The sequence below is a fragment of the Panulirus ornatus genome, chromosome 13 (assembly GCF_036320965.1).
Source record: "Panulirus ornatus isolate Po-2019 chromosome 13, ASM3632096v1, whole genome shotgun sequence".
NCBI lineage: Eukaryota > Metazoa > Arthropoda > Malacostraca > Decapoda > Palinuridae > Panulirus > Panulirus ornatus.
In genome coordinates, this window is record NC_092236.1 from 11020667 (window position 1) to 11044489 (window position 23823).

General features: G+C 38.6%; 1 protein-coding gene across 13 annotated transcripts in view; it reads right to left on the bottom strand.

Annotated features, from left to right (window-relative positions):
- The window catches only part of LOC139752738 (epidermal growth factor receptor kinase substrate 8-like), a 202179-nt gene that overhangs the window by 20440 nt on the left and 157916 nt on the right, over window positions 1-23823 (bottom strand). For all 13 annotated transcript variants that reach the window (XM_071668598.1, XM_071668593.1, XM_071668591.1 and 10 more), the window contains 9 exons: window positions 23112-23316; window positions 16199-16319; window positions 15693-15818; window positions 14997-15144; window positions 14539-14666; window positions 9913-10025; window positions 7745-7955; window positions 7544-7642; window positions 4771-4849 (listed from right to left, as the gene is read on the bottom strand). In XM_071668598.1, the coding sequence (XP_071524699.1) occupies window positions 4771-4849; window positions 7544-7642; window positions 7745-7955; window positions 9913-10025; window positions 14539-14666; window positions 14997-15144; window positions 15693-15818; window positions 16199-16319; window positions 23112-23316 (1230 nt within the window). The remainder of the gene's footprint in view (window positions 1-4770; window positions 4850-7543; window positions 7643-7744; window positions 7956-9912; window positions 10026-14538; window positions 14667-14996; window positions 15145-15692; window positions 15819-16198; window positions 16320-23111; window positions 23317-23823) is intronic.

The window sequence follows — 23823 nt, forward strand, 5'->3', positions numbered from 1 at the left end:
CTATGTACACCCAGTTTACCCACAAAAAGTAGCTGGGTTTGGTTCCACTAGCACTATCCTACAGTGCCTCGCAACACTCACTTACAATGTTAAGTTTGGTTTGCCTCCATTGGCATTACCTTGCCGCACCCAGTGACACTCACCTACAGTGTTAAGCTTGTGTCTGACTTATAACCATACAACTACAATGCCAGATTATACCTCCAGCAATCAGTTATGACTATTATGGAAAATCTGTACATACTCTATGCTATGCAAAAATATGCCAGTATATATACATCTACAGAGCCTGGCTACATCTTCAGTAACACTCATCTACGCTCCCTTGCTATGCCCTCACCAGCACTCAACTACAGTACCTGACCCTACCTTCAGCAGTACCCATCTACAGTGCCCAGCTATGCCTTCAACAGCACTCATCTGAAGTACCCAGCTACACCTTTACCAGCACTCATCTGCACTGCCCAACTAAACATACCTACAGTCTCTCCAACAACTGGTCCAGGACTGCAGGCTATGACCCACAGGACATTGCTGATGAACTTTCTAAAGGCAACATCAGCTATCTACAACTATGACAAGCTAGCTACATCCAAAACCAGCTGTCAAAGGTACTTGACTGAAGCTATCACATCAACCAGAAAGTACAGGATATATTGTAGGTTAACCCACATTACCGAAGTGGTATATTTCTCTCCTATCCTATAATGATAGCTCAGTTAACACTCAGTTTAACATTTACAAAGTGTTAGAAATATCACTCACACCTGGTCATTTCTATGAAATTAACAAACCCAAAGAACACAACTTTCAGCTGCCAAGTGCTTTGTGGATCATTCCCTATACCAAGATATCATCTTTGCTAATAAACTATGTGAGCATTCTTAACAGTTCCGAGTGACAGGAGGATATCTGTGTGTCAATTATAACATCAATAACTTTACAAATTGATAGTACCCAAATTGCTAGGATAACAGTGATACATTAATCACACTGAGAATCTATTTTGTCTACAACCAGTACTACTGCATATGAATTCATTTTGCTGTTCACTGATTATTCTACTGGTGGCATTATTTCTTGTTTTTTGCACTCAAGGCATTATTTTAAAAACTTCGTGTTGCGGGTGAGGGTGGTGTCTGTGCAAATGTTTTCTGGTTGGATGGTCCTTGTAATTAAGCACAAGGTTGTGTATACATGTTCTTGTTTTTGCAGTTGCAAACAAATGCATTTTACATGTATTTTCCTAACAAAGGTCTAGCCAAGTGACACATTATTTCTATTACTGTGATAATCTGATGATGGTTACAAGGGGCTACTTCTCTGGCCTTAGAATTGTCCTAAAACCAGTGTAGCTTCTGATCACTATTCTCTGATAATCTGTTTTACTATCAAATGTCACCATTTACTACAATCGTTTATTGTAAAAACTGCTTTGCAATGATCCCATGCAGAATTGAAGGCATGATGAGATTCTGGAGTGAAGACCTTCATGGCTCAACATGCTCTGTCCCTGATCTAACAAGCATCACAGCTCATATATTTTTCACTCATGTAACTAACATTGTTGAGACTTTTTCTGTCTTTGGATTCCTCAATTGTAATCTTGGCTGGGTGTGAGTCTGACTGATTCATAAAACTTTCAATTTTGGGAGGTTTCTCCTGACTGACCATAGAGCAGAGAATAACCTAACACAATGAGTACCACATGCAAACTGGAGGGCAATTATTCATTACAACACTCACAATATGAAATGCATGGTGTAAATAATATTCTTACTCAATCACTGAAATGCAAACATCATCTTATATTCATCAAATTGCTAGTGGAACTCACTCAGAGTGAACTCATTTACAGGAGGGAAACAAGTATAATCCTTATTCATCTTGAGCTGAAATTCAGATAAACATTAATCTAGCTTTTGGGTAAAAAGCATTACTGATATCTTGATCTACGATACTTAAACCAGAGTTGTCGTCAAATTAGTGTGTGGTGAAAGAACCACTTACCTAGTTAACACACTACAATACCTTTTCCTTGAAAATATGGAGCAGAGTCCCCAGAAAAAGTCTAAGAAAACTTACAGACTTGCCCATGATCCATAAATAAAGGTACTGGTGCATTGGTGCAAAGTTTGTTTTGGGCTCTGTTGACAACATCGCACACAAGATGTATACTGCATAGGAAAAACATTTTAATAAAAAAACTATTTTCATATTGATTTATTACTGTAATCTTGATATTACACACTCTATATGAAAAAATCATATGCCACAACCTTCTACCATATTAATGAAAAATAAATCTTATGTTACAAATGTACATGAGATTCTTTACAAGTATCTTGCACGTGATTTAACACTATATCTTATCATTATTAATCTTTGATTGATATAGTTTGAATATAAAAAGAGCAAGGAATAGTGCGAGTCACACATACAACCATTCAACTTATGCAAAGTATTGCATATCTTTAAAATTGATGAAATAAAAATGCATGTATTCTACAGTCCTGTCTGAATTCTTTTTTGTCAGTGAAGTTTAAGACTTTAGCCCATTAAATTAAAAGATGACAGTTAGTCAAAGAGATGTGTCAAGTGTGGTCGCAAGTCATTATGTGAGTCTTCCCAAATGAAAACCTGGGGGTCAATCATGTAATTTTCAATACAGCCATTTTGTTAGTTGGCTTAAGCCATGAAAGGTGACAAGCTGCTTAACTTGGACACTATGCAGAATTTGTATGAGCCTTGAAAAAAACTATCAGGTAGCTTTTTGTGTCACATAGTCAACAGAGCCATCCACTACAATCCTCCACCATGCATGCAACTAGTCTATTCCCAGAGAAGTTTATGTCACATGAAAGAAGGTACTGGCATCCTTTATTATTCAACCATTCTAGTTATGTTCAACTTTTCATTAGAGCAAAGAGAATCTTGTACTTTTCTATCGTGTTTTCAAAAAACTTAGAACGTTAGCATCATATGTTAATATAATAGCTCATTATAGAGCGTTTTCTAAATACAGGGAATTACTACCTTCCTCCAAAATGCAGAGACAATAGTACATTACCTGGTTTGTAACAGCATTCCACTCACCATTAGATGCTAGGAAAGTCATCAAAGTAAACAAGACTAGAAAAATAAAATTTTTGTATACCATTATTGATCATACAATATATCTTATAACAAAGTTGTTCCAAAAGCATCTTCCCATTAAGAATGCACATAAAAAAGAACACGCTCAGTTGTCAGTAAATAGAAATTCAAAATCTAGGGATTATGAAAGGACAAAGAAGAGCAGGCATCTTAGAAAGTCAACATGCTCTACTATGCACATGGGCCACAATTCATGAGTGGAAAGAGAAGCTCAGATACTCAACTCTCTTTTACACTTAGTACAATCAAAATTTCAAATTATTTAAAAAAGGAGCATGATTTAGGTCAATGAAGACATTCAATATCCCATTTATGAATATGGCCAAAGCAAGAAGTCATTCAAGTCAGAAAACTAATTCCACAAAACACAAAAAAAACAACTAAATATCTACAGCATTCTGTCAAACTTGGTCTCTGAGCAGGGGTAGTCAAGAGTTATCTGAGCATTCATGGGCTTTTTTAACTGGGGCACTTGTACATATGCTACATCTAAGGCTGAAGTTTTGAAGCAATACAATCATTACTCCATCATTCTATAAAACTTCTAATCTACAATTAAAACAAAATTGTATTTTCTGTACATTAAAAAAAATAATATGCTAGTGTTAGTGATGATTAAAGTGATTAGATTATAACTATCAAACAATGATATATATGATGAAAATGAAAAATCATGACATTACTGTAGAGTACTGAATAATGGACGGACTATAAGAGTTAACAGAGGTGCCAGCAAAACACTACCCGCAGAGTAATGTTACAGTGGACTTTGTTTATCTATAACAAACATGTTATTACTTTACAGTGGCATAACACCTTGTACAATCCCTCATTTACAATAAGATTATTTAGTTCTTTGCCTAATGGCAAATAAATAAACAAACCATGTTTTTCATAAACATGCCTCAAAAAAACTTATACACTTGTGACTAAATGTTCAATAATTTTCACCCAGGAAATTCTTGAAAATTATCAAATGACATATATGATTAATTTGTGTTAAGCATTTAAAAACTCCTGTTAACTTATATATCATTGTGCTATTTTTTTCATCACATGATAGCTTTACATGTGATACTGTGAAAAAATTTTCAAGTCAAAAGCAAATGTTTACAAGTAGCTCTCATTACTGATCTAATATTTGGCAATAAATCAACAAAAAACACTTTACACACACAGATAAGGCTGCTAAAATGCATAGCCTACTTACTGAAGCATGTGTCAATAGCCAGGACAGTGCACAGTGCAGGAGTTTCAAAGACACACATACACACATACACACACCCACAAAGAGAGACTGTAACAAATCTCTCCACCACGTGCGTCATCCTACTGGTTCACAAGCCCCCCTCACTAATGCTATCATGTTACATATCAATTGCTATGACAGGGTTTTTTGCAATATCAATATTACAATACTTCCTTAAAAGTTTTTTATCATACCACTTATATACTTTTATAATTCAGACATAATTGTACCTGTCCTTCCTTTAACTGATTTAGGAATGTATTTTACTCATAGCTTTAGTCAAAACAGTTTTGAGAAAGGAGACCATGAACCAGCAGTTACAACGCCAGAAGCTGCAGGCAGGAACTAGAAATATCTAAATTCACCTTTCTTGCCTTGCCGCTCCTTCCAAATTGGTGGAGGTGCATTCCGCCGCACATCAGCACGGTAATCTTCCTTACCATCCTGTAATTTAAGTTCCACAGCTATTTAATGGTAACTTCTAGTGAAAAAAAGAATCAAAAAGATTCTGTCACTCCCAATCAATCATCACAAAACTCTTAAGTTGCAATGTGAAATCTTGGACACAGACAATATAAACATCAACCATCTTCAGATTAGAAATACTTAGCAGAGTTCCTCTTACTCTATCAATCATACATACTTTTAAAAGGAAAACACAATCAGTACATTACATGAACATAACATGTGATGTATTTATCATCAGTCTCAGATACCAACTCTTGACATTTGTTGATCAGTTTCAGCAAAGCATTCATTAAAGGAGCTAACACACACTTGTTTACCAGCATCATTTAAAGCTGTTAAAACCATTGTTTGGTACAGAGAAGCCTCCATTCCCTTCAAAAAGGTAACCAACTAAATGCCAAGAAAAATGAATGAGGGAGGTGAGGCATCATTTGATGCATGCATGGATATGTAGGATGGAAGGGAAAGGATGCAAGTGCTGGAGCCTATAGCAAGAGGGGTGGTAAAAAAGGTAATAATGAGTCTGAAGGTAGGAAAGATAACTGAAGTGGATGGGATGGCAGCTGAAATCTGAAGTATGGAGGGGAAAGTGTGATACAGTGGATGCATTTGATATGTAATTGAGCTCTGAAACAGAAGTTTGTGCCTGAGGAGTGGGTGAAAGCTATTATTGTTCCTTTATTCAAAGGAAAATGTACTCAGGATATATGTAGCAATTATGGGGGAAATAAGTCTGTTAAGCTTCTTTCTGTATCACCCACATGTGGACTTCTGGCATTCAGTCTGCAAACACACAATCTCTCCTTGGCACAGATATCATTTGACAACATTTTCTGTCATGCAACTTAGTCGTCATAACTCTAGATTTTCCTGTGGTGAGGCATTAAGCACTAGCCCTGCCTTCTGGCAAAATGGTAGGAGCCATACATATAAGTAGTAGGTAGGAACATTAGATTTTCCTGCAGTGAGCACTAAGCACAAGCCCAACCTTGAGGCAAAATGGCAGAAGCAATAGATTAGGCTGGAGCATTCAGCAGAAGTAGTTGACTGAACATTGGGCAGGAACATTAGGTAGATGTAATTGAAAGGAATATTAGCTAAGAGCCTCTAAAAATGCTGTGCTAGAGTTGCCCTCTGGAGGGAACAGGCATCAGATATATATTATTCATTATACATAATCACTGTTTCCCATGTCAGTGAGGTAGCACTAGAAAACAGACGAAGAATGGCCCATCCACTCATATTCATTGTGGTGAGGTGGTGATGGGAAGGAATAAAGGCAGACTATGAATTATGCACATGTGTATATATGTATATGTCTGTGTGTGTATATATATGTATATGTTGAGATGAATAGGTATGTATATTTGCGTGTGTGGACGTGTATGTATATACATGTGTATGTGGGTGGGTTGGGCCATTCTTTCGTCTGTTTCCTTGCGCTACCTCGCTAACGCGGGAGACAGCGACAAAGCAAAATAAATAAATAAAATATATATATATATATATATAGCCCTGGGATAGGGGATTAAGAGTACTTCCCACGTATTCCCTGCGTGTCGTAGAAGGCGACTAAAAGGGGAGGGAGCGGGGGGCTGGAACTCCTCCCCTCTCGTTTTTTTTTTTTTCATTTTCCAAAAGAAGGAACAGAGAATTGGGCCAGGTGAGGGTATTCCCTCAAAGGCCCAGTCCTCTGTTCTTAACGCTACCTCACTAATGCGGGAAATGGCGAATAGTTTGAAAGAAAGAAAAGAAAGATATATATATATATATATATTTTCTTTCTTTCAAACTATTCGCCATTTCCCGCATTAGCAAGGTAGCGTTAAGAACAGAGGACTGGGCCTTTGACGGAATATCCTCACCTGGCCCCCTTGTCTGTTACTTCTTTTTGGGAAAAAAAACAAAAACAAAAAAAAACAAGGGGAGGATTTCCAGCCCCCCCGCTCCCTTCCCTTTTAGTCGCCTATTTTTTTTTTTCATACTATTCGCTATTCCCCACGTTAGTGAGGTAGTGTTAAGAACAGAGGACTGAGCCTTTGGGGGAAAATCCTCCCTTGGCCCCCTTCTCTGTTCCTTCTTTTGGAAAACTAAAAATGAGAGGGGAGGATTTCCAGCCCCATATATATATATAAATTTAATGATACTCTCCCACCCCAACTCTCATTTGCCCTCTTTTTCACCTCTTGTACCTTTCTCTTGACCTCCTGCCTCCAGAAAAACAAAAAAAAAGGCCACATTCATTCACACTGTCTCTAGCTGTCATGTGTAATGCACCAAAACCACAGCTCCCTATCCACAATCAGGCCCCACAGACCCTTCCATGGTTTACCGCAGGCACTTCACATGCCCTAGTTCAGTCTAGTGACAGCACGTCAACCCCGGTACAGCACATCATTCCAATTCACTCTATTCCTTGCACGCCTCTCACCCTCTTGTATGTTCAGGCCCTGATTGCTCAAAATCTTTCTCGCTCCATCCTTCCACCTCCAAATTGGTCTTCTGCTTCTTGTTCCCTCCACCTCTTACACAAATATCCTCTTTGTCAATCCTTCCTCACTCATTTATGATTAACAATGCAAATATATTGATAATATCCCTGACTCTGAGAAATTTGCATTAAAGACAAGGCAAGATATCAACTATCAGTAATAAGAAATTTTATCTTACCTGGTCAGCTGAGTAAGGAGTAACAATTGTGTGTGGGACATGAGCTACTTGGCCTCTTGCATTTACTGCCTTCCACCATTTGCGGCTGTCATCCATAACCTGTGTGAGAATTGCCATTATCACTTCATGTACAATTATTTCAACAACACTTCAAGCTTTAAAAAGTACAAAAAATAACTTCAACAACCTCATTTGACTTACCTCAAGGTATTCACCCCGAACAACTGTCAATTCTTTGTCATTGTTTGCAGTCCGTGGATATGTCACCTGCACAATTTTTGTCCCACGAGCTTTTAGTTCATTTAACCACTGTCGCTGGTGTTTTTCAAATGTAGGCTGATCCATGGAATCCTGGGAAATATCACTACGGCCAGCTTGAGGATATTCTGATGGTGGAGTCACAGATCGTGGCCTGAAAATACATTCAAATTATCATTGTGAAAGTTACTGAAGCATCTGATTCCGTGGCCTTAACAAATACTGCCCAGATACTGAATCATCTCCAGAATCAACAGAATGCAGCTTTGACCTCAGGTTACCTTCAATCATATGACCCCCAAAATCAACAATGCTACTCTCCTCTACAGTATCTTCATAAATCTAAGAAACTGATCTGTGGGTTTTACAGTGAGCCTGCTGAACTGAATTGTAAACAAACATACATATGAATGAAAAATCTAATTACTATATGGTGCCCTAAAACTTAATTCTGCAGGGTTCTAATTACTGAGTATGAAAGCAAAAGATGCATTATTTGGTGTATCTGTAGAGATACATAAAAAAATCTACAAACCAATCCTGGATCAATAAGAAACTAATACTTTTAGCAAATCAAAATACAACTAATGCCCAAAACTATTCAGTATAGAAGCAAAATTTTAAAAACAGCATATTATTTAGTATGATTAAGGAGGTCTGGTCAAAATTTCCCTCTATCACATAACGCAAAGAATATCTCTACATTATAAAGCACAGCATCACTGGGGATGTAGCTGCAATATTCTTAACTGAGGTGGAATTAAAGTTGGATTTGCTATGAATCACAGCTGTTGCCTCTTGCAAGCATTCTATACAACAAAACATGGAGAGTAGTATCTCAAGAGGTCTTGACTGCCCTTAGAAACATAAGAGTGAGAGGTATGGGATGTACACTTTTAACCGAGCTTTACTTTACCAACATTCACACACTAAATTTCAGCCAAACACCTAAACTACTCAAAATCCTTCACAACTACGGATTTCAGTTTTTCTGCTTTCTATCCTTTTACAACCTTCACTTACTTCTTTTCTTTCTCTGTTTTCATCTATGCTCAACCAAGAAAAGACAACTCTAACTCATTTTGAATTTTTGTTGCCAAGTACAATACAAGCAGCGATACCTTCATAAACCTTACATCAATCGTTCCCAAACCAAGGGTTGCAACCTAATTGAGGTTCACAAAGATTGAGGGTTACAGTAAGGTCTTGCAGAAAAAAAATATTTTTGGCAAAAATTATGAAATATTACTATTACAAATACATAATGAAACAGGGAAATTTTGAGGAACTACAGTAATGCTGACAAAAATTACTGAATATAATTCTTTCTAGGTATCAGCGGAAAACCAAAACTCAGAAGACGGCACACCAAAAATTAAGAGGCATCATGATACCCGCAGCAAAAAAGTTGTTCCATAATGAATTTTGTAATAAAGATACATTCTGCTTACTTTTATCTATCTATATCTCTGATGCCCATTTGCTTTGGGAACTCCCTCAAGGGGATGGCTGTGGCAAAAGTCTCCATAACTGTCGAACTCCATTGGCCACTTCTTAGCCATCAGTCACTCACCATTAATAGGAAAATGGCAGACAGCAACTCAAATGTAGTATTTTCAGGGGCTCCCATCCAATGTTCACAACTATTTCAACCTGCTGTGGCTATCTACCAACTACTATCTGTTTCAGTTATTTACATAAATTCAATGTGATAGAAACTAATGAAAAGTATATGTCAAAATAATAAGATATCACAACTACACATATCAGCCTACGGTGTACCAATCCGAGAAAAGTTTGTATTTAGGGTCGCCAATAAAAATTTATTGGAAACTGCCTTTCATGATAAGTAAACTGCTTAGCAATTCAGGACATCTCAGTAAATTTATAAAGCAATTGCCCAGAAATTTTTACATAAACAATCTACAATGGTTAGTAATCAAATTATCTTAGGGAAAATTAATGAGGAGAAATGTAAACAAATTTCCATTATAACAGCTTAAAACAGAAGAGTATTATGACTATGCACGATGACATGTGCACAAGAAAAGGATAAAATGGAATACTAAATAGAAAACAAACTCGAATAAGTATCTGAATATTACACCCACCTATCCTCCCGGGGATAATAACGACCTGGGGGTGGTGATGATTCCCTCCTGTCGGAATCGTAGAAATCACTTCCGTAATCATCGGTGCGGAGACGATCCTGTCTGATTTCTGCCTGTTAAGCAAAACCATATTTCATTATGAGTAATCATATCAGTTTATTTCAAGAGACCAAACATATGATATTTTCCTAATGCATATACTCACTTAAGATGGGATATATATTTTTTTCAAGATGGGATTTATATTTTTTTCATACATATTTGCCATTTCCCACAGAAGCGAGGTACTGCCAAGAACAGAGGACTGAGCCTTAGAGAGAAATCTTCACTTGGCCCCCTTCTCTGTTCCTTCATTTGGAAAATTAAAAATCGGAGAGGAGGATTTCCAGCCCCCTGCTCCCTCCTCTTTTAGTCACCTTCTACTTGGGAGGTATTCTTTTCCACTATCCCCAGGGATAAATATATATTTTTTCTATATTATCGTACTTAATCGCCATCTCCCACATTAGCAAGGTAGCGCAAGGAAACAGACAAAAGAATGGCCCAACCCACCCATATACATATGTATATACATAAACGGCCACATACCTATACATTTCAATGTATACATACACAGACATAAACATATATACACATGTACATATTCATACTTGCTGCCTTCATCCATTCCCATCGCCACCCCACCACACATGAAATATCCTTCTACTTGGGAAGTATTCTTTTCCCCTATCCCCAAAACCACAGTTCCCTATCCACATCCAGGCCCTACAGACCTTTCCAATGTTTACCCCAGATGTTTCACTTCTCTGGTCCAGTCCACTAACAGCACCTTGACCCTAGTATACCACATCGTTCCAATTCACTCTATATCTTGCATACCACTCGCCCTCCATTATGTTCAGGCCCCAATCACTCAAAATCTTTTTCACTCTATCCTTCCACACCCAATTTGGTCTCCTGCTTCTCCTTGTTCCCTTCACTTCTAACACATATATCCTCTTAGTCAACCTTTCCTCACCCATTCTCTCCATATGTCCAAACCATTTCAACACACACTCTTCTGCTCTCTCATCACACTCTTTTTCTTTCCACACATCTCTCTTACTCTTTCATTACTTACTCGATCAAACCACCTTACACCACATATTGTCCTCAAAATATTATTTCCAACGCATCCACTCTCCTCCGTACAACTCAGTCTATAGCACATACCTTGCAACCATATAATATTGTTGGGGCTACTATTCCTTCAAACATACCAATTTTTGCTCTCTAAGATAACATTCTCTCCTTCCACACATTCTTTATTGCTCCCAGAACCTTTGCCCCCTCCCCCACCATGTGACTCACTTCCAATTTCATGGTTCCATTCACTGCCAAGTCCACTCCCAGATATCAATAACACTTCACTTCATCAAATTTTTCTCCATTCAAACCTACATCCCAATTAACTTGTCCCTCAGCCCTGCTGAACACAGTAACCTTGCTCTTATTCACATTTACTCTAAACTTCCTCCTTTCACACACTATTTCAAACTCAGTCACCAACCTCTGCAGTTTCTCACTTGAATCAGCCACCAGAGTTGTACCACCAGTAAACAACAACTGACTCACTTCCCAGGCCCTCTCATCCCCAACAGACTGCATATTTGCCCCTCTCTCCAAAATTCTTGTATTTACCTCCCTAACCTCCCCATCCATAAACAAATCAAACAACCAAGGGAACATCACACACCCCTGCTGCAGACTGACCTTCACTGGGAATCAGTCACTCTCCTCTCTTCCTACTCGTGCATATGCTTTACATCCTTGATAAAAACTTTTCACTGCTTCTAGCAGCTTACCTCCCATACCATGTAGTCGTAAGACCTTCCACAAAGCATCTCTATCAACCCTATCATATGCCTTCTCCAGATCCATAAATGCTACATACAAATCCATCTGTTTTTCTAAGTATTTCTCACACATTCTTCCAAGCAAACACCTGATTCACACATCCTCTACCACTTCTGAAACTCCACTGCTCTTCCCTAATCTGATGCTCTGTACATCAATACCATCCATACAATTTCCCAGGAATACTCAACAAGCTTATGCCTCTGTAGTGTGAACACTCACCTTTTATCCCCTTTGCCTTTGTACAATGGCACTATGCATGCACTCCACCAATCCTCAGGCACTTTCACCATGATCCATACATACAGTGAATATTCTTACCAACCAATCAACAACAGTCACCCCCTTTCTTAATAAATTCTACTGCAATACCATCAAACCCACCACCTTGCCAGATTTCATTTTCCACAAAGCTTTCAGTACCTCTTCTCTCTTAACCAAACCATTCTCCCTGACCCTCTCACTTTGCACATCACCCCAACCAAAACACTCTAAATCTGCCGCTCAATCATCAAACACATTCAACAAACCTTCACAATACTCAATCTCCATCTCACTTCATCACTACCTATCATTACTTCCCCCCTTCACCAATGTTCCCATTTGTTCTTTGTCATATGCACATTACTCACCTCCTTCCACAACATTTTTTTATTCTACCTAGTTTAGTGATACTCTCTCACCCCAACTCTCATTTACTGTACTTTTTCAGCCCTTGCACCTTCCTTTTGGCCTTCTGCCACTTTCTTTTATACATTTCCCAATAATTTACACTCCTTCCTTGTAAGTATCATCCAAACACCTCTCTTTATCTTTCACTAACAACTTCATCCCACTACTCACTACCCTTTCTAATCTACCCACATCCCATCTTTCTCATGCCACATGCATCTTTTGCACATGCCATCACTACTTCCCTAAATACATCCCATTCCTCACTCCCCTCATATCATTTGCTCTTACCTTTTGCCATTCGAACACTCAATCTATCCTGGTACTTCCTCACACAAGTGTCCTTTCCAAGCTCACTTACTCTCACTACTCTCTTCTCCCCAACATTTTCTCTCTATTTTTGAAAATCTATGCAAATCTTTACCTTTGCCTCCACAAGATAGTGGCCAGACATCCCTCCAGCTGTCCCTCTCAGCACATTAACATCCAAAAGTTTCTCTTTTACGTGCCTATCAATTAATACGTTTTCCAATAATGTCCTTTGACCATCTCTCCCACTCACATATGTATACTTATGTATATCTCTTTTTAAAGCAGGTATTCCCAATCACCAGTCTTTTTTCAGCATACAAATCCATAAGCTCTTCACCATTTCCATTCACAACACTGAATACACCATGTACACCAATTATACCCTCAACTGCCAAATTACACACCTTCACATTTAAATCATCCATCACTAATCCCTGGTCTCGTGCACCAAAGCTGCTGACACACTCACTAAGCCACTCCCAAAACATTTGCCTCTCATGATCTTTCTTCTCATGACCAGGCGCATAAGAACCAGTTATCACCCATCTCTCTCCATCCACTTTCAGTTTTGCCCACATCAATCAAGAATTTATTTTCTTACACTATCACATACTTCCACAACTCCTGCTTCAGAAGTAGTGTTACTCCTTCCTTAGCTCTTGTCCTCTCACCAACCCCTGACTTCATTCTCATGACTTTTCCAAACCATTCTTCCCCTTAACCCTTGAGATCTGTTTCACTCAGAGCCAGAACATCCAGGTGTCTTTCCTCAAACATACTACCTATCTCTCCTTTCTTCTCATCTGGTTACATCCACACACATTTAGACATCCCAGTCTGAGCCTTTGAGGAGGAGCACTCCCCGCTTGACTCATTCTTCTGTTTCCCCTTTTAGAAATTGAAAATTCATACATGTATAACATCAGTAGCACACTGTTTTATTTTTTATATTGTAGACAACATCTCTATTAAGAGAACAACTAAAACAACTCAAGAATGCCATAATGCTGCTAGCACATTCTTTTCTTACCATATCCATCACTAATTCTACCCATGTTTTCATTTCAGTGCTATGTAATAATATTTCTCATATACTATTGCATCTTTAGAATTTTAATGTGCATGATGAACTATGATTCAAGGTTCAGACAAAAAAAATTCTGTACACAACTCTCCTTCAAAATGTTTAAGAGAGGAATTTGAGCTATAGACATACAAACACAGAGATTAGCAACAAATATCAACATGTATGAGCATGCTTTGGTATATTGACAAGAAAATATCAACAAAATGCACTTAAGCATATCAACACAGACATAAACATCACAGACAGTTAGAGGGGCAAACAAAAAGGTTTAAAGAAAAAGAAGATGAGGAAGATGACAGTGAACACCAAAACAGACAAATACAGACATGACAGGGTCAAACAATATACAGAAAGACAAGACACAAACAGATTAGGAAAAAACAAAAATTCAAATTAGCTTTCAAATCACATACTGATAAGAGGTACAGTTTAGGATTAAGTAGTTGCTTTGTACATTAGGTTGGAACCTCTGGAAACCTGTGCTAGAGTTGCCCTCTGCCTGTGGCCTATCAAGGCAAGGCACTAAAGGCTAAGAAGTGGCACCAAAGTTTACTATTTTGGTAGAATTTTGCTGTGGCCACCCCTTTCAGGAAATGGACATCAGAGATATAGACAGAGATAAATAGGTACAGTTTTGGTCAACACTGCCTCTAACTTACTTCACGCTGGGCATTTCGTATTTCCTCTGCTCTAGTCCGCTTAGCTTCAGATGCCACCTCTGATGCAAGCACATTCGAGCGTTCACGTGAATCTTCAATCAGTTCTGGGGCCCATCCATTCGAAAACACTACAAATTGTTAAAGAAAACTACTATACTTCATCTGCTTTTAAGTGGAGGCTCAAAATCAAAGTTACTCTAGTGGCTCCAATAAAAAAAAAATCTATATTTTCTAAAGGTTTTCCCTACACTTTATATTTAATCACTGAATGCAAGATTCTTGAACAGTGTTAAGTTCCTATATCACTATACACAACACTGTCAACATCAAAGAGCTCTTACCATTGTGTTTCAAATGCCTTTCATAAGATTATATAATGAAGTTACTTTCATGTATACTAACTACTTCAACAAATATAAAATCTTTGCTAAATGAGTCAATTCGTAAGTGTACTATACCTGGCTGGTAAGGAGGGACACTGTATTTCCACATGTTACGTGGTATGCACCATGTGTCTCCTAGACTATGCCAAATATCTGTTTCCCGTGAAGTCAAACAGTTTGTTAGCAGGTCAATGGCATCCGCAGTAAGCATTGGAGATAATACCTTGGATAAAAGATATATGTATTTAAAGGAAAACTCAGATTAGGTAAATGCATCAAAAGTATATTCACCACTTCTCACAGATCAGAAGTGAATCTTAAATGTTTTAGCAGTTGTCTATTCAGTTTTTAAAAAAGAATCAGTAGTTTTCCTGCATTAATCATTGTACAATGTACTGGGAATTAAACAAGACTGAGATTTTAATCACATCAAATAGCTCAATCCAAATTTACTCAAATGTGCATAACTCACTTGACTTTATCCCACCTACTTCAATATTCAACAATAAAGATTTTCAATTACTATCCTTCACTGTAATCTAACATCATTCATATTATCTGTACAGAAATAATCATTTACCAATACCAAGCAAACAGCAGTTAATCTTAGTTCCCATTTTCAAGACTTTAGGGATTCACTTCATACTACTGTATTCCTCATATTTTGAAAAATTTCATACTCTACCAAACACCACAGCTGCTCCTAAATTGAGGTAATCAATGTCAGAGTAACAAAGCATTCACAAAGTTATAAAATACTATCCTACTCACCTTACTAGGTAGATTAGGACCATAATTAGAGTCTCGAGAGGCATCCACAATGAGTGCCAAAGGTGTGAAGAGAAAGTGTACCAACTCAGGAGCATTTGGATCATGAATATGGGCTTTCAGCTTTGCCTAAAAGGGAAGGTTTAGAATGAAGTTAAAGAAATTTTCAACTTATCATAAAATCAAAACTATAACTTTGTCGCCACCACACTACATTCCTGAAAACTAAAACGCTAATCAATATCCCTGAAAAGATATAAGCTATGGTCTTTTCTTTTTTCATATATACAGATATACACAGATGAAAAATTACACAACATAGGCGAAACTGATGGTCACAAACTTGTGAAATAAAAATCATAAGTAATGACACTGAACATTGTAGTTATACAGCAAAGTTTCCAACATCAAATCACAAAAACAGAATTGAAAATCTGTAATGATATATTGTACAATCGTAGAGGAATATATGCAAACTTTTATAAGATCTAAAAAGAATGAACACCTACCAGGAGATTAAAGGAAAGCTTGAACTTCTGAAATATATCTACAAATTCTCGCTCTGGTGGAGGCTTGGCACGCATTGATAGCAATCCATCACCGATATCTTTCTTCTTTGACTTACGAGACCTGCATGAGAAATCAAAAACAAAAATATATAATAAATGATATTCACATTACCTATAATAACACTACCTCGAGAACTATGTATCATCACTTCACTGCTCCCTTCCCTTTCAGTCACCTTCTATGACACAGGGAATACAGAGGTAGTAGTTGATAGGCAGCCAACAACCAGGGAGGTATTCCATCAGTACTTCCCCCATGGGTATTGGGAGGGTGAGTGACATCTGCTTAGTGAGCCAGCACTTCAGTGGTTGTCAAGTAAGTTGCACTCCTCTGACCAAGGTAGCCATCTTTTCTTTCTGCCTCACAACACATGGACTACTGCATTCTGTCCACAAAAATACAATCTCTCCTTGTCATTTATAACACTTAACTCACACAGCTCATTCTTCATAACTCTAGATTTTCCTGCAGTGAACACTATGTGCCAGCCCTGTCTTTTGGCAAAATGGTAGAAGCAGTAGATACAAGTAGCAGGTAGGAACATTTTGGCAGGAGCATTAGGTAGAAATTTTAGGCAGGAGAAGTTGGAAGGAGCATTAGACAGAGGTATTCAGTAGAAAAATTTGATAGGAGTCTCAGCTAGAATTGCCCTCTGCCAGTGGCCTGTTACAGAAGAGGCACTAAAGGCTAAGAAGTGGCACCAAAGTACACTAGTTATGGAGACTCTATTGCCATGGCCATCCCTTTGAGGGTTCCTGTGTTAACAAGGACTTTTTTAAAGGCTTCTGCAGCCCAAGACTGTGCTACTTCCAGTAGCAGGAAAATGCACACTCATATAGCATGAGAAATGCTTTGACCAGACTGCGCTTTCACTGATACAACCTCATAAAAGGTGACGTTTCACTCATGGTGTAACCTCGAACAGGCCGAGTCTGATAACACCTGAATATAATGAGTAGGGCAGGAGCAGGGGATGGAATTCCTTTCCTCCTGTTTTACTTAAAAAAAAAAAAAAAAAAAAGGAACAGAGAAGGGGCAAGTGAGGATCTTTCTCTCTAAGGCTGTCATTTGTTCTTGATGCTAATACGCTGACATGAGAAATAGCGAATGTGTATGAGAAAATATATGGGAGAGTACTGATTGAGAGCATCAGACTGGGGCAGAGCAGTACAGCTTCAGAAATGGTAGAGGATGCGTGGATTAGGTGTTTGCTTGGAAGAATGCATGGGAGAAATACTTAGAAAAATAGATAGATTTGTATGTAGCATTTATGGACCTGGAGAAGGCATAAGATAGGGTTGATAGAGCTGTTTTGTGGAAGAATTTTAGAGTATATGGTGTGGGAGGTAAGTTCATGGAAGTAGTGAAAAGATTTTACCAGGGATGTAAGGCATGCATACGAGTAGGAAGAGAGAAGAGTGATTGGTTCCCAGTGAATGTAAATTTGTGGCGGGGGTGTGAGATGTCCCCATGGTTGTTTGTTTATGGATGTGGTGATTAGAGAGGTAAATGCAACTTTTGGAGAGAGGAGCGAGTATGCAGTTGGTTGAGGATGAGAAGGCCTAGGAAGTGAGTAAGATGTTGTTCACCAATGATACAGCCCTGGTGGCTGATTTGAGTGTGAAGCTGCAGAAGTTGGTGACTGAATATGGAAAGGTGTGTGAGAGGAAAAAGTAGAGAGTAAATGTGAAGAGCAAGGTTATTAGGTTCAGTAGGGATATATATATCCCTGGGGATAGGGGATTAAGAATACTTCCCACGTATTCCCTGCGTGTCGTAGAAGGCGACTAAAAGGGGAGGGAGCGGGGGGGCTGGAAATCCTCCCCTCTCGGTTTTTTTTAATTTTCCAAAAGAAGGAACAGAGAATTGGGCCAGGTGAGGGTATTCCCTCAAAGGCCCAGTCCTCTGTTCTTAATGCTACCTCGCTAATGCGGGAAATGGCGAATAGTTTGAAAGAAAAAAGATATATATATATATATATATATATATATATATATATATATATATATATATATATATATATATATAAAATGAAACACAATAAGTTCCCAAGTGCACTTTCGTGTAATAATCACATCATCAGGGGAGACACACAAGAAAGAAATATAAGTCAGGTGATATACATTGAAGAGACGAAGCTAGGACGCCATTTGGTACACATATGAGATATGGAAGGCGCATGAACTCACCGGGTAAAGGTCAGGCAGAAAGGTCAAGTGAGGAATGTAATCACCATAGGCAGTGGTATGGTGAGCAGAGGCTAGGGTCAGGTGACCAAATGCAAGTGTCAGGTCATGGATTAGCTAATACTCTTGTAAATGTTGACATTCTTTTTTTTATCATGAAAGGATCTAATTTATACATGCCTAGACTGATAATGAGATTATTATGAAAGCTGGGTTTCAAAATACAAGATTTTATCATATAATCTGGCATCATTTAATGCAGCTTTCATAATAATACTTACTTTTAATGATACATTCCTTAAGGCAAACACCAGATCCACACATCCTCTACACCCCTAAAACCACTGTGTGTGTGTGTATATATATATATATATATATATATATATATATATATATATATATATATATATATATATATATATATATATATATTTTCACACCCCTAAAACCACTGTGTGTGTGTGTGTGTGTGTGTGTGTGTATATATATATATTTTCATTCATTTATTATACTTAATCGCTGTTTCCGTGTCAGCGAGGTAGAGCCAGGAAACAGACAAAGAATGGCCCATCTACTTATATATACATATATACACATAAACACCAATACATGCTTTGAAGAATGTATGTGAGAAATACTTGGAAAAGCAAATGGATTTGTATGTAGCATTTATGGATCTGGAGAAGGCATATGATAGAGTTGATAGAGATGCTCTGTGGAAGGTATTAAGAATATATGGTGTGGGAGGCAAGTTGTTAGAAGCAGTGAAGTTTTTATCGAGGATGTAAGGCATGTGTACGTGTAGGAAGAGAGGAAAGTGATTGGTTCTTAGTGAATGTAGGTTTGCGGCAGGGGTGTGTGATGTCTCCATGGCTGTTTAATTTGTTTATGGATGGGGTTGTTAGGGAGGTGAATGCAAGAGTTTTGGAAAGAGGGGCAAGTATGAAGTCTGTTGTGGATGAGAGAGCTTGGGAAGTGAGTCAGTTGTTGTTCGCTGATGATACAGCGCTGGTGGCTGATTCATGTGAGAAACTGCAGAAGCTGGTGACTGAGTTTGGTAAAGTGTGTGAAAGAAGAAAGTTAAGAGTAAATGTGAATAAGAGCAAGGTTATTAGGTACAGTAGGGTTGAGGGTCAAGTCAATTGGGAGGTAAGTTTGAATGGAGAAAAACTGGAGGAAGTAGTGTTTTAGATATCTGGGAGTGGATCTGGCAGCGGATGGAACCATGGAAGCGGAAGTGAATCATAGGGTGGGGGAGGGGGGTGAAAATCCTGGGAGCCTTGAAGAATGTGTGGAAGTCGAGAACATTATCTCGGAAAGCAAAAATGGGTATGTTTGAAGGAATAGTGGTTCCAACACTGTTGTATGTTTGCGAGGCATCGGCTATGGATAGAGTTGTGCGCAGGAGGGTGGATGTGCTGGAAATGAGATGTTTGAGGACAATGTGTGGTGTGAGGTGGTTTGATCGAGTAAGTAATGTAAGGGTAAGAGAGATGTGTGGAAATAAAAAGAGCGTGGTTGAGAGAGCAGAAGAGGGTGTTTTGAAATGGTTTGGGCACATGGAGAGAATGAGTGAGGAAAGATTGACCAAGAGGATATATGTGTCGGAGGTGCAGGGAACGAGGAGAAGTGGGAGACCAAATTGGAGGTGGAAAGATGGAGTGAAAAAGATTTTGTGTGATGGGGGCCTGAACATGCAGGAGGGTGAAAGGCAGGCAAGGAATAGAGTGAATTGGATCGATGTGGTATACCGGGGTTGACGCGCTGTCAGTGAATTGAATCAGGGCATGTGAAGCGTCTGGGGTAAACCATGGAAAGTTGTGTGGGGCCTGGATGTGGAAAGGGAGCTGTGGTTTCGGGCATCATTGCGTGACAGCTGGAGACTGAGTGTGAACAAATGGGGCCTTTGTTGTCCTTTCCTAGTGCTACCTCGCACACAGGAGGGGGGAGGGGGATGGTATTCCATGTGTGGCGAGGTGGCGATGGGAATGAATAGGGGCAGACAGTGTGAATTGTGTGCATGGGTATATATGTATATGTCTGTGTGTGTATATATATGTGTACATTGAAATGTATAGGTATGTATATTTGCGTGTGTGGGCGTGTGTGTGTGTACATTGCGTATGGGGGTGGGTTGGGCCATTTTTTTTTGTCTGTTTCCTTGCGCTACCTCGCAAACGCGGGAGACAGCGACAAAGCAAAATAATAATAATAATAACCAATACATGCACACATACATACATATTCATATTAATATATACACATACACAGACATATACATATTCATACTTGGTTGCCTTCATCCATCCATTCCTGTTGCTACCCCGCTACACAGGAAACAGCATTGCTAAGCCCCGCTTCAGCGAGGTAGCACCAGGAAAACAGACAAAAAAGACCACATTCGTTCACACTCAGTCTCTAGCTGTCATGTGTAACACACTGAAACCACAGCTCCCTACCCACATCCAGGCCCCACAGACCTTTCCATGGTTTACCCCAGATGCTTCACATACCCTGGTTCAGTCCACTGACAGCACGTTGACCACGGCATACCACATCGTTCCAGTTCACTCTATTCCTTGCATGCCTCCCCCTCCTGTATATTCTGGCCCCGATCGCTCAAAATCTTTTTCACTCCATCCTTCCATCTCCAATTTGGTGTCCCGCTTCTCCTTGTTCCCTTCGCCTCTGACACATATATCCTCTATGTCAATCTTTCCTCACTCATTCTCTCCATATGTCCAAACCATTTTTTTTCATGTATTTGCCATTTCCCATATGACACCCAGAGAATATGACTGAGCCCTTGAGGAAAAAGTATCCTCATTTGGCTCTTCCTTCAGTATAGGAAGGTGTTAAATTTCAAATTAAAATCCTAAATGTTCTGGCTCTTAAACAAATGAAGTTGAAAGGGATGGGAAAAGAATGGCTTGGAATGTCAAGTGATGAAGGTTGGGGTCTGTGAGTGAAAAAGAGCAAAAAAAGATGTGGCACATATGATGAACAAACTGTAAGACTTTAAAAGAGAGTAAAGAAGTACAGACTTTTGTTGGTTAAAATGAAAGTAGGTTATGAGAGTTGGGTGATAGTCACTGTTTAGGCACTGAGAAGTGGAGATGCAAAGACGAAAGTAATGTATATCTGGAGGAGTTAAGTGAGTTTGACAGTTTTCAGGCAAGGGACTGAATCCTATTTTTTGGGAATCTAAATGCAAGGATAAGTGACATGACAACTGACGGTATAGCAGAGACGTGGGGTCCAGGATATAAATCAAAATGGGGGAAACTTTTCGAATTCAGTACTGACTGGAAATACATGGTTTCAAAAATGGTGCAAAAAAAATATACATCAGTGAATGAAGCTGAGGGTTAGCATGCATCACTGGATTATATACTGACTGATGAGCACGCAAAGGAAGGTTGTTGGATGTGATTGCATTGACTGGTAGCAGGTGGAACATCTGATCATTTAATGGTTGAGGAAAGTATGAAAGTTTTTAGTGAGTTGCACTGACTGGTAGCAGGTAGAACATCTGATCATTTAATGGTTGAGGAAAGTATGAAACTTTTTAGTGAGTTTAAGAGGAAATGATATACATATGAAAGATCATCTACTTAGCAACCACAACCATTCAACACCTGCACATCAAAAGAAAGACATTTCCAATAAAATCCCACCTAAACATGCTCAATAACCAATCTGATGAAAGAGTACTACCCCTTCCCACCTGTCATTTCATGACCTTCCACCAATCTTCACATAAAAATAAATGGTTTACCACAACTACCTATACTCATAAATTACCCAATCTCTCCATACATCACACTGAAAAAACATATTCAACCATAATAACTTCCCAAACAGTAAACAACTGCTCCCTAACCAATTCTTGAAATCCATCCCACCCTTCTGAAACCACATTCCCCAAACAAATTTGAGTCATACTTTCTAATCAGTGATCTGAACACCGCCCATCTCTTCAACATCACAAACACTAATTCAATATATCACAGGACTCCTCATATCCAAGATACAACTTCCAGACTGATGAAACAGAACACCTATTCTTCTACTACCATGCACTCTTCCCACTTACACAAACACACATGACCATAATGCTTGACCTGTGATCCTTATCAGTAGATGTGCACCAGGATCCCCACAAAAGAGGTCCTACAGTAAGACAGGTAATTGAGCATAGCAGGGTGACTTAAGTCTATCTAATATCTCTGTGACCATTCAAAATCACTTTTCAATTTAGCAAAACCAGTATTTAAAAATTCATAAAGGACATCATTATGACATTTGACATTTAACATGAACTAAGAACCTATCAAATAAGTCATCTCACCAAGTCTTAATAGAATTCAACATTATTCAGTGAAAATGCATACTTTGAAGTCCAGTATAGAAGTATGGACTTGCAATTGTCACATGCACATTTCTAGGCTCCACACAGTAAATATGGATAGGATCACTTCTTGAATACAGATAATCAAATTTATGAGATGTGAACTACCCCTTAAGCCACCCTTTCAGTTAAGTAGAGAACCACAACCTGGCAATATGAAGAAAGATGAAGAGATCCATAAGACAAAACATTAGTTAGTAAGCATTTACACATAACAGTGACATATGAAATATAGAATACGGACATGGAAAGTACCTGCGACGACGTTCAAGTTCCCTCGTTGCAGCTGCAGTATGCTGAAGGCGTGCAATGAATCGCTCTATGTCATCAAAGCAGGAGTTAAGGATGGCCACATCCCGCTCATACTTTTCACTGCTGGTCGATGACACATCATCATTGTGGCTTACACTAGACCTCTCTGACCTGGGACCCCTTGCCCCACCTCTCACCTCACTGTCAGCTGTGCAAGTTCAAGTATTTTCAGTAATTACAGCCATTAAATAAAAAAGACTGTTTTACAGTTTCACACAGCAATGATTTAGCTTTGGGCTTATTTCATAAACTGGTCTACAATCCCCATTACTCCCATGTAAATATTCATATAACAACATTTATCAAAGAAGATGAGAAGCTTTATTCTTCAAAATACTGTACCAAAAACTGCATACAAGCCTTTATAAGTAAAAAGTGAGACTAATGTTCTTCGTTTCATGCATAATCATGTACACACACACACACACAATCATGAGATTGTTATAGAAGCTGGATTTTAAGGCGGGCATTAGGGTGACGTCCCTCTGTTGCAATGAAATTTTTTGTTGGATGGAACATAGGACAAGTATCAGAGATACATTTTCTAAAAGGGATGGAGTAACTGGCAGTGTGCCATAGGGCTTAGGCTCAAGGCTAGAGTTACTCGATTCATGATGATAACTTACAAGGAAGACTGGATTCATACTTCAATATT